General features: G+C 41.6%; 1 protein-coding gene across 2 annotated transcripts in view; it reads left to right on the top strand.

Annotated features, from left to right (window-relative positions):
- ASXL1 (ASXL transcriptional regulator 1) overlaps positions 1-12,196 on the top strand; it is a 30,243-nt gene continuing 18,047 nt past the window's right edge. Inside the window, exons 1-4 of one of the 2 annotated variants that reach the window (XM_044986183.1) lie at positions 1-108; positions 8,043-8,125; positions 9,067-9,069; positions 11,165-11,273. In XM_044986183.1, the coding sequence (XP_044842118.1) occupies positions 49-108; positions 8,043-8,125; positions 9,067-9,069; positions 11,165-11,273 (255 nt within the window). In that variant the 5' untranslated portion in view covers positions 1-48. Of the gene's footprint in view, positions 109-8,042; positions 8,126-9,066; positions 9,070-10,605; positions 10,675-11,164; positions 11,274-12,196 lie in introns of those variants that run through there. The other variant, XM_044986184.1, reaches the window with a different exon arrangement.

The following is a 12,196-nucleotide window of genomic DNA, read 5'->3' as shown; positions in this document are numbered from 1 at the left end:
TGCCCCGGCCCCCCAACACCTCTCCCCCCACCCCGGAGCAGGAGGAAGATGAAGGAGATGAAGCAGCGGAGGAAGAAGGAGCGCACGTGGGCTGAGGCCGCCCGCCTGGTGAGGGGGAGGTCCCCCCAGGAACGGGGGCGGGGAGGCCCCGCGGTTGCAGGGCTGGGGAAGGACCCGGTCCCCATAACTAGAGGGGCCCCTCTGGGTAGGGAGGGCCCCTGCGGGAAGGGTTGTGAGGAGAGAGACCGCTGTGTACAATGGGCAGGGGCGAGGTGACCGTCCCCCAGCAAACCCCGCAGGGAAGATGGGGTGTCTCCCAGAGAGGGGCCCGCGCGCCTTGGGGGGCTCCCAGTGCAGCCAGGGGGGTGGTCACTCCATGGGCTGGCGGAGTCACCGGGGGGGCTGGGCGCAGGGAAGGACACCTCACCCTGTGAGCAGAAGGGACCTGGCTCAAAGGGAGAGCTGAGAGGCACCTCATGATATTGCTTAGCATGATCTGTATGACTGTAGTGCCTAGGAGTCCCCATCATGGACCAGGACCCCATTGCGCTAGGTGCTCTGCAAACAAAATAAAGAGGTGGTCCCTGCACCAACGATCCTACAGAGAGGCCAACATCTCCCTCTCACCCCCGCCCCCCAATAACCAGGGAGGGTAGCAGTCAGTGGACATTGCTTCTTCCATACAAGAAAAGAGAGAGCAACCTCCTCCCTATCTTCAATATGAGACGGGGAAGAGAGGAGGCTGCTTCTAGAGCGCAATAACAACCCCACACACATACACCCCAACATAATCACAGGGTGACTTCCCCGTGGAAAGGTGGAGAGTCACAACTCCCACCATTATAACTCTTCCTACTCCTTTTTCTGCCTCCATCCCTCAAGAGAAAGAGAGAAATTCCTAGCCTCTTTTCTCTGTACATTACTGGGAGGAAGAAAGGAAATGATTTTAGTCCTAACACATGCACACTCTGTACTGCCAGCAGGGTCTTCATTCCAAACTACAGCAGTGCTTCCAGAAACACTACCTCTACACCAGGGGTCGGCAACCTTTCCAAAGTGGTGTGCCGAGTCTTCATTTATTCACCCTGATTTAAGGTTTCGCGTGCCAGTAATACATTTTAACGTTTTTAGAAGGTCTCTTTCTATAAGTCTATAATATATAACTAAACTATTGTTGTATGTCAAGTAAATAAGGTTTTTAAAATGTTTAAGAAGCTTCATTTAAAATTAAATTAAAATGCAGAGCCCCCCCGGGCTGGTGGCCAGGACCTGGGCAGTGTGAGTGCCACTGAAAACCAGCTCGTGTGCCGCCTTCGGCACCCGTTTCATAGGTTGCCTACCCCTGCTCTATACTATCATCTTGAGAGACTGTCATATTACATGGGGGAAGGGGCTACTGTCCGATATTTCTCCCTTCCAGATTGCCAGGTTTGTGGGGGCTTCTCTCAGAGAGGGTGAGAAACAGATCCTTTCACATGCTCTCACACATATTACCAAGGGGAGGGAATGGGTCTTTTAGAGAGAGATTCTCCTTTAACCATGGAAAGAGGAGGATTTTCTCTTTGAGAAAGGTGTGAGCTCACACACCATTTATGGTGGTTGGATAAGGCATTTTTCTGGAGAGGCCTTCTGCAGTTTGTAAGCATTACTTTAAGACAGATACTGAGAAACTACGCATCTTCTCAAATGGTATGAACAGATAGTCTGATGAGGCATTGACAAGGTCTGAGGTGACTTCTTCACTGTAGAAAATGGTACTGATTGTTAGACAACCTTTAATTTTTCTGCTTGGGTCAGTTTTACTTACAGGTCAGCAAAGTCTGAGCAGTATGGTAACTGTTCTTAGTTTTGTCAGGTCCTACTTTTTATTCTCCTTTCCCTTAGATTTATTTAAACCTCTCTGGAAGGGATCTCAGCCTTCTGAGAAATGCCAGGTTTGAGGTCCAGAAAACATTACTGTCAGGAATTTCCTAAGTGACAACAAGCTTCTCCCTGACACCACTAGTCTGGGATAGCTAGGCATTGTAAGGGGTATGGTGTTCAAGCATACACGAAAATATAAATCTCCCTCCTGTCTACCAAAGGGCTTTACTTGCTTAGTGTCTTCATGGTCAACATTTTCATTTGGTCATAAGCATGTTCTTGGTAACAAATCTGGTATGTGTGTGATGAATTTTGTGGCATGTATTTTCATCAGTTTTTTTTTAAATTCCATTCATTCAAGCGGCAGATTTCTAGAATAAATACCTGCTTTGGTTATAAGAACATAACAATGGTCATACTGGGTTAGATCAAAGGTCAGTCTAGCCCAGTATCCTGTCTTCTGACAGTGGCCGATGCCAGGTGCCCCACAGGGAATGAACAGAACAGGTAATCATCAAGTGATCCATCCCCTGTCACCCATTCCCAGCTTCTGGCAAACAGAGGCTAGGGACACCATTAATTATGTCCATTAATACCATCCTATTGGAGCCCTGCTGTATTCTGTTGCCCATCACCACATGGGACAAACCTGTCTTTTATAAAAGAACTAAGGCCAGATCTTAATCTGGAATCCAGATGTCAACTGGAAAATCTAAAATGGAAACAAACTTTAAAAAAGTCTGTACCAAATAAGAAAATATAAACCCACCAATAAACTACAGTCAAACTGAAATTTTTAAAAGAGGAGGAAAAGACAGGGGAATATGGGCCAGTTGATCCAAATGAAGATTGAACTCTTCAACTATTGTCTGAACAGTTGGTGCCTTTAATACCCAGCCCCTTAACTCAGTTCATAACACTCTCCATTTCAACTCTGTTGGAGTGGGAGAATAATCACATTGCAAATGGCACACTCAGCTTTTTGCATGCTTTATTGTGCCGATTGTTGCTGCTATCTACTTTTAATGCTGATTGGAAAAGGCTTGTTTGCTTTGTTTTTTTCCTCCAGGAACCAAAATTTTTTCACAATAAACTTTTAAAAAATAAAATCTGTGAATGCAAGTGACCAGGGGAGGCACAGTGATCCTGCCATCACCATATGGATAGATAGTTTTTCTTTTCAGCTCTGTTTGAGCCAAAGGCACTTGATCATTGATTTACTGGCACAAGGGCATACTTTGTGTGTAGTATATTGGCATCTATATAAATAATAAATACATGCATTTTGGGGGGTTTTGTTATTTGTTTTATGTGTCAAGGTTATGTACCAGACCATGTTGACATTTAATGAGAGCTGGACAATTGTCTTGGGTCCATCCGATTTGGGTTAGCATCCATTGGATTCTAATAGTTATTCTAGCTTTTTCTGAATAGGACTTGCTTGAATGCAATAGGAGATTCCCAGGGCTGACCAACGAAGAGAACATGAGAATGTTCTGACCCAGTATGGCCAATGAGTCCATTTAGCCCTTTATCCTGGCTTCTGATAGTGGCCAATGCCATATGCTTCAGAGGGTATGAACAGAAAAGGGCAGTTATTGCGTGATCTATCCCCTGTTGTCCAGTCCCAGCCTTTGGCCGTCAGAGTCTTAGGGACACTCAGAGCATGGGATTACATCCATGACCATCTTGGCTAATAGGCATTGATGGATCTTTCCTCCATTAATTTACCTCATTCTTTATAAGTGGGTTCCAAAGTTTTGGCCTTCACAACATCCCCTTGCAACGAATTCCACAGGTTGACTGTGTGTAATGTGAAGAAATACTTCACTATATAACCTGTTCAGATTAGAACTTTTGCCTTCTGGTAGTTTGCATTGTCCTTTGCGTGAAGATTATTATTTTTGAGCTCACTTGACTTTGACTTTCGCTCTTCTCCTGCTCTTCAAGCTAAAAGTTGCAGTTGGAAAAAACGTGCCAGGTTCATGCTCCGAAGTGCTTCAGCCCGAAACTCCTGTGTGGGTTCTAGTCTTGTGGGTGGAATACTTGAATGTAGGCACTTAGGCTGCTCTTCTGGCAGGTGACCCTGAGTGTGGGGCAAAGACTAAGATTATATGTGCACTAGAAATGCTACAGCTGTACCATTGTAGTGTAGACACTGCTTATAGCGAAGGAAGGGGTTCTTCCATCGCTGTAGTAAATCCACCTCTCTGAGAGGAGATAGCTACATTGAAGGACCTAGCACTGTCTACACTGGGGTTTAGATCAGCTTAACTCCATCTCTTGGGGGTGTGAATTTTTCAACTCCCCCTCCCCCCGAGAAATTTAGCTAGATCGACCTAACTTTCTAGTGTAGACCAGTACTAAGTCTGCTTGCATAATTTTTCTTGTCACCCAACACACTGAACTTTGTGTTAACCCACTGCTTATTAGCTGTCCAAAAAGTAAGTCTGCAGCTCATCTACTTTGGCAACTCATCAGTAGTCATTTAATGACATAGCACCCATGCTAGTTAATCCTCACTGGCATCTGGTCTACCAGTGAATCTTTTCATGGATGTCGTTTGTTACCTTCCTCTTGGTTGGGGCCTCTCCCTATGTGCATTAAGTGTATGAGGTCTCTAAACCCCAGCTTCATCTTTGTTCTATTTCTGGTTTGTCATTGGCTCAACCTCATACCAGATTATCCTCTTAGGGAGACCAAGCCTTTCCTAGCTGTTCTGGTTTGTGGGGCTCCTTTCAAGCTGATCTTAAATCCATTAAAAATAGATGTTTGTTTAGTACTAGGCTTTACCACACTCCTGTCAAAGTGCTTTTAATTTGACTCTGTAAGTATCTGTTACACTTTTTATTCCATTAGATGCCTTCATGGATGGGAAGGAAAAGAAATTTTGGCACTTCCTGTGCTGTGGAGTGAATGCTTTGCACATACTTTTTTTTTTTGTAAACAGAATTTTGAGATTTAGTGTAGTACATAGAGCCACAAGGGATATTGAACAGGTGTTCTGAGGATTATATTGCTAGTCTAGTAGCAGGGTAATTGGAGGAGTAGCATTAAGGTTCACAGTTAGGGTCTTTGGGAAGGCAGGAAATGGAAATATTACAAACAACGCATTCAGTTTCTGTGGGAAGTATTGTCTTATCCCAGGACATTCCTTCTGGCCAGTGCTCAAAGCAGCATTAATAGGTTCCTAATGGAGCCATGATGTCCTGCCATAATCAGCCAGAGGAGGCGTTGCTTCAGTGCATGCAGGGCCTTTCAGGGTAGGTGAAGGAATGAGAGAGAATCTTGTTGGATGCTTTCTCTTCCAGCTCTGACTCTCTTTAAAAATAGTCATACATCTGATACAGTTGGGGACTAGGAACTGTTCTGAGCAGGGCTTTTTATTTCTGATAATAAGAATTCATTCATTCTCCATTGTGGGCTGTGTTTTATTTGGTTGTCATTGAGTTAAGTGTTTTCCAGATGCTTTATGGGCTGTGAAGGTTTTTCTTGATTTGGGAAACATGAATGTTCCATTTCATGCTTCTCACAGTTGACTATTGAGTGATGTGTTCTCCACATCAGATGCCCATTTCATTTGGGTGACAAAGGGTGATAGTGTCTGATGATGGCACTGAAATATTGTACCCCAAAGAAAACTTGATCAGTGCGGGAGACTAGTGGAGCTGTACTGCCTCCAAATAAAAATTGTTTATTCCATTTAAACATAGCTGATCATACTGCTTGCAGTTCTGGCCGTCCGATCTCAAAAATATATTAGAATTGGAAAAGGTTCAGAAAAGGGCAACAAAAATGTTTAGGGATATGGAACAGCTTCCATATGAAGAGAGATTAAAAAGTCTGGGACTGTCACCTTAGAGAAGAGACAACTAAGGGGGTGAGGGAGATATGACAGGTCTACAAAGTGATGAATAGTGCGGAGAAAGTGAATAAGGAAGTATTATTTGCCCCTTCACGTAACACAAAACCTAGAGTCACTCAATGAAATTAATAGGCAACAGGTTTAGAACAAACATAAGGAAGTACTTTTTCACATAGCACACATTCAATGTGTGGAACTCATTGCCAGGGAATTTGGGAAGGCGAAATCGAACTGGGTTAAAAAAAGATTTAGATAAATTCATGGGGGATAGGTACATCAATGGCTGTTAGCCAAAAAGGCCGGGGATACAATCCCATGCCCTGGGTGTCCCTAAACCTATAACTGCCCCAAGCTGAGACTGAACGACCAGAGCTGGATCACTCAAAAATTGCCTTGTTTTCCCTCTGAAGCTTCTGACACTGGCCACTTTTGGAAGACAGGATACTGGGCTATAGATGGACTATTGGTCTGACCCAGTATGTCCATTCTTATGTTCTTATTTCTTGGGCTTTCATTGCATTTAACCATGGGATTCACAATTCCAAACTTCCAGTCCCCTGGCAGGGTAATGCTATAGTGCTTTGTGTATTATTTTCAGATACTTAAATGTGACATGGTGGATATGATTTGGTTTTCCTTTTCTTGAGAAGTGTAGGTAGACTTTTAATTGCAGTATAACATTGGAGTGTGTCATTCAGTTTGGGCTTTTTCTTTCCTTTTGGAGGCTGGGAAGTGGGGGTGATAGAGATGGTGACCTGCACTCTTTTCTTGCAGACAGTCCTGCTACTCTACCTTTCAAAGGGAAACTTCAGTCATTGGTCCCTGACACGATGCTGCAGTGACTCAGTTCTAGATGTTGTTGCTGACATAAAAAGGCATTCATTTTCTTCGCTCACGACTTAAACTAGTTGAATTGAAAGACAGAATCTCATTGCCAACTTCTATAAAGTACTATCCCTGCTAAAATCAGAATTGCATGTCATTGTGGCTATTATGTTAGGGGAATTTATTAAATGATTGCCAGCAGAATATCCCAGATGGAATATCTGTTGCCTCTTCTCTAAGGTACGTTAGGCCATGTAGTGAAATGTATTTTTACATTGGAGTTGCTATACTGGATCAGACTAGTGGTCCATGTAGGCCAGTATTCTGTCTCTGACAGTGCCCAGTATAAGTTGCTTCAGAGGACGGTGCAAGAAATCCTGCAGACTAGGCAGTTATGGAGTAACCTGCCCCTAGGGAAATTTTCCTCTTAAATCTGAATAATTAAAGGTTGGCTTCAGCTCTGAAACACTAGGGTTTACATCTGTTCTGAAGCTTTGTTATTTTTAATATTTACTATTATAATTCTGGTCATTCCGGTTATCCATATAAATGCCCAATTCTTTTTTGAATCCTGCTAAGCTCTTGGCTTCAATGATATTTTGTGGCAGAGCATTCCATAGGCTTATTCAGCATTGTGTAAAGAAATATTTTATTTTGTCACTTTGAATTTGTCATCTTTCAGATTAATTAAATGTCCCTTTGTTCTTGTACTATGAGATAGATGAAGAGAAGCTCCTCATCTACCTTCTCTAGACCATTCATTATTTTATACCTTTTGTCATATCCCCTCTTACTCATCTTCTTTCTGAGACAAACAGTTTCAATCATTTAAATCTCGCCATGGAAAATTTTTTTCCATGCCCCTAATCATTCTTATTACCAGTCTCTGAAACCCCTCTGTTTCTTCTGTATTCTTTTTGAGATGGGATGATCAGAACTGAATACAGTGTTCCAGCTGAGGGTGTACTACTGATTTATGTAATGACATTATTATTATTTGTAACTCCAACACGTTAGATGCTTTACAGATAAGCATGAAGAGAAAGTCTCTGCCCCAAAGAGCAAACATGTTAACGTCTATTTCAATGGAAGCCTTAGACTGTTATACATATATTAAAGGTTGTGTGCAGTAAGGGCTTTGTCCGATGTTAACGAAAGTCAGTGGGAAAGCATCCATTAATTTTAATGGTGCGGGATCAGTGCCTAATTCCCCAGCTCTCCCTTTCTCCCCATACTTGCACAATTGCACACTTAATTAGACCTGATGAAAAAATAGGGCAAGCCATTTGTAGCCCTAGAAAAAGTGCAGGGATCATGGATATATACCATAGTCTGCTCTTGGGTTAACCTGTATTTTGTAGCAGGTTTTCTTGTGGAGATACTAACTTTTAGCAGACATATTCTTGTATTTGAATCCCAACCCAGGAAACAATTCAGCAAATGTGAATAGAAAATGTAGTATGAAGCTTTGGTATTTATATCTTTTCAGGTGCTGGAAAACTACTCTGATGCTCCTATGACCCCCAAACAGATTCTGCAGGTCATAGAAGCTGAGGGACTAAAGGAAATGAGGTTAGTATTGATCTTCTTGTCTATAATAAAGTGTGTGGAGTGTGGGGGAGGGTGGGTAAAAAGAGCAGGATTACTTAGTAGAGTTCTCCCTGCTTTCTCTAATCCACCTTTCTTTTCTCGCTCTTTCTCCCTCTTTTTCTGTAGCCCAATAATTTGGGGTAAGAATATATTAGCTGTTTTTCTTTATTGCTACTGGAGGATTTCCAGTGTCTTGTAAACACAGAGTGAACGTCTCTGCCTTTCAGTGGAGTTGTAGGACTTTTGTAAAATATTCTGAATGCCAACTATGAGTCTATCTCCAATATAAATGCTTCTCCGTTGTGTGTTTCTTCTACAAATAACTAACTACTACTGGTCTTCCAGTGTTGGGCCTGTGTTTATGTAATGAGTCAAACTCAGTCCTCTGTAGAGCTTCACCTCTAGAGCAGAGACTGCTCCTTTTTCTGGGGTCAAGTAAGAAGCTTCCCTTATATATGCAGTATGCTGCTCTTTCTACATATTCTACCATACCACAGTATTAATGCTGCTGTATTTTTTGTGGCCCTTGATATATATCTTACAACATATATCACGTGAAGAAGAGCCTGCACAGGAATGTAGGAATCTACAGGGATGGATGGAACCCCAGGTGTTGTCTTTAATTTCCTGGAATTTCCATCTGCTTTTGTTGAATCTAGGAGAAAGAAGATACAAAATACATTGTAGATCAAAGGAAGTAGATGTTTGCTAGCCATCATGCTGCAAACTCCTTACCTTGGTTACAAGAGTTGGGTTACAAGTTTGACTGCACACAGTAAATCAAGCTCTCTTTGGCACTTCAGCATTCATTGACTTACAGCAACTCTATGCTGTTCTAACTATGCTCTGTTTTTCTTTTGGGTTTTATGAACCGTCTTCCACCATGTTGCCTGTATCACTGTTGAACTGCTGTATAACTATAGAAGGTAAATGAATCCCTTTGGGACTGAAGCAATTCAGAATGTTAACGTGTTTCTCTTCTCACTATCCCTGAAATTAGGAAACAATCATGATGGTTTGAGTAGTGAACAGCTTCATAATTCACAAACAGAGGTATAATATGTAGGAGTTACCATTGTTCAGGGAGGGACTGTGCCAGCATGCTTTGTTCCCTTGATAGTAGAGCTGTTAGAACACCCACTCAATACTCAGGGTTCCTAACAGCTAGGTTTATAGTGGGAATGGACTTGGGTGTTGGTTTCACAGTATGGTATGTAGAGAGTGGAATAAGGATGGGCTTATAATGAAAAGCTCCATATTCCTTCTCATTTAATCAGATATTCACTCTGCACTGACCTACTTTCTTTGATCAGTCCTTTTACCTAGAGAGGTAGCTGCACAGTTTGAGAGTCTGTGAGCACTAGGCTGTTCTGTACTAATGGCAATAACAGGGTGTCTTTTCACTAGTGCAAATTTTCTTGCTGTCTTCCAAGCTTTGACTGGTAACTTATCAAAATAGGTATCTAAAACCAGGCTTCTCTGCGTGTGTGAAGTTAAATCCTTCAGAGCTAAATCATTTTTCTAGAGATTGGTGTTTCCCATCAGGTATATCTGCTTCCTTCACTCAATTGTTAATTTTCTGCTTCGGGAAAAGATGGCTTTCTTACTTTATCGTATAACTGAAAGGAGCAAGTATTGTTCATAGACCCAGTATTAAAATACAAACTGTCCACCAAGCCTGTGATCTTGTCTAGCTAAATGGCATTGAACATTTTCAATATTTATGTGGGGCGCTTGCAAAGAAAACCTAAGACCTGAAGGAAGTAGCATGATGATTCAAGGGACATTCTGAACTAATGCCACCCAGATTCTAGGAAACACTCAGTAGTTGGAGTGCTGTCTTCCTGAAAACGTGCAAAATAGTGATCCCCAGTGGTTTATGCAAGAGCAGAGATGTTGGATCCAGTCTCATGGCTAAATTGTAGCTCCAGTGAATGTTTGGACCTTTCTTTTGTCTACAGTTTCAATTAGGGAAGTTAATCTTTTCCTTTCCTAAAACTTTTCCTGTGGCTGGTAATTTACTTGCAGCGTTTTGCTCGGTGCAGAGGGAGAAATGATGTGTAATTTACAAGAGAGGGAGTTGGGATTTTTCTGTGGTGTATAAAATGACACATGGTAACTTTGGCTACCTCCAAGGCTTGCAAAGAAATGCCAAAAAGCAAACCAGCAGCAGAACAAACGTAATCAAGATTAACCGAGAAGTTGTTCTAAACCCAGTTTTCGAGAAGTTGAGACTCAATAGTTTGAGCTTTTGAGACTGAAACATTGCACTTAGACCAGTTTTCAGTTTCACTTTTAATAATAGTGAACTCTTACATTGCTTTAATAACATCCCTTGCAGGCTCTAGAAGTAATGTTTTATATATGCATGTGTGATTATGTGGAAAATCTGATGATTTGGTGTGTCACAAAGGTTTCATTAGCATGAGTGTGGGATGGATGATTTACTTACAAATGACAAACAACCACTGAGTTATGTGGGCCATCCCAAAAGAGTGCCATTAAACCCTTTATGCTACACTATGCTAGAGGTATTCTCTTTGTGCTATGTATATTGAAAGAAAGCTATTTCAGAAATATTTGAGTTTGTAAACATTTTATTGATAGGGTTTTTTTTGTAGTTCTCCACCTATAAAGTAAGGCTTCCTTAGTACCTTGAGTCCAGCTACAAAGAATTCAGAGAGAGAGAGAGAGAGAGAAAGCGAGAAAAATATCTCAAATGATAAACCTCTAAAAATGACCTAGAATGGCTTGAACATTAGTGTAACATGCTGCTTTCCTATTATCTGAGACTTATCTCGCTATGATGTGCCATTGTGGTAAGCAGCTCAGATAGGAAAGCTATAATAGTGCTCAGACTGGTTGAGATACTGTACCCTAAATCTCATCAACATCCTTCTACTAACTGCCCTTGATTTAAAATAAAATAAATAATAATACTGCTGTAGGGTTTTGTGTATTATTTAAAAATTGGCATTTAGATAATCTAAACCTCATCTCCCTTTTTCTCTCTGGTTTCAGTGGCACTTCTCCCCTGGCCTGCCTCAATGCCATGCTACATTCCAATTCAAGGGGAGGTGATGGACTCTTCTACAAATTGCCTGGACGTATCAGCCTTTTCACACTCAAGGTAAATTGTGAACTCCTGTCTTCCATGCTAGGGACGAAGTGCCAGTTCAACTTGTTACATATTGCTGTTATTGTTAATCCGTCACTGGTGATCGCTGTATGAGTTTAGCATACTACCCTTGGTAACATCATGCAAAACAGAGTCTCTGGGATCCATAATTCTATATGCGGTGGTCCTTGTGCCTATAAGCTATATGTAATACACTTCTGGTTTTTAACTTTTATAATTCTTAAATTACACAAGCATGATAAACGCTCTTCTTCCAGTACATGGAATTTCAGTATTTAGTTCATGCAATCATAAAGGATAGAGCATCATCAAAATAATGAAACCTGTTTGTTTCCCTTATACAGTATACGCCCATTCATCCAAAATCCTATTACCTGAACCTCTGCATTATCCAAATCTCTTTCTTGTCCCTCATGCTGGGAGACAAGCACTTGTCAACATCCGACACTGTTGTCTTTTTATCTCTAATAAAAAGTATCTAAATGTTGTCACACAGCTTCTCACCCCAAGAAAGAATAATTATTCTGAATATTAAAAAAAACCCTCTCAGTAGTTATGCATGCACAAGTATGAGCAAACTGTTTTATTTTTCTCAAGTATGTTTGAGTTACACATCTGAGAAGGGTCCACAGAGCATGTCAGTAACTCAGTTCTACTATTTGAAAAGATGGTGTGCGAGTTAACCTAATTAAAATGAACTGTGCTGACTTCTGTTCTATTGGGACCTTGAATGTATTGAAGTCCCAGGGGATTAAAATATGGAGGCGAGAAAATCAAGTAAAAGCTGCAAAGTCTGCACTGCTGCTGTCTGTGTTGGCAAAATGGTATGAGATCAGAATAAAACCAATGGATCCTGCCAGGAAGTGGTGGGACAGTGGGCTCACAGTTAGGCAAAGGCAAGGGCAGTAATGACG

Source organism: Mauremys mutica, chromosome 13 (genome assembly GCF_020497125.1).
Source record: "Mauremys mutica isolate MM-2020 ecotype Southern chromosome 13, ASM2049712v1, whole genome shotgun sequence".
Taxonomy (NCBI): domain Eukaryota; kingdom Metazoa; phylum Chordata; order Testudines; family Geoemydidae; genus Mauremys; species Mauremys mutica.
This window is presented reverse-complemented; position numbering and strand designations above follow the sequence as displayed.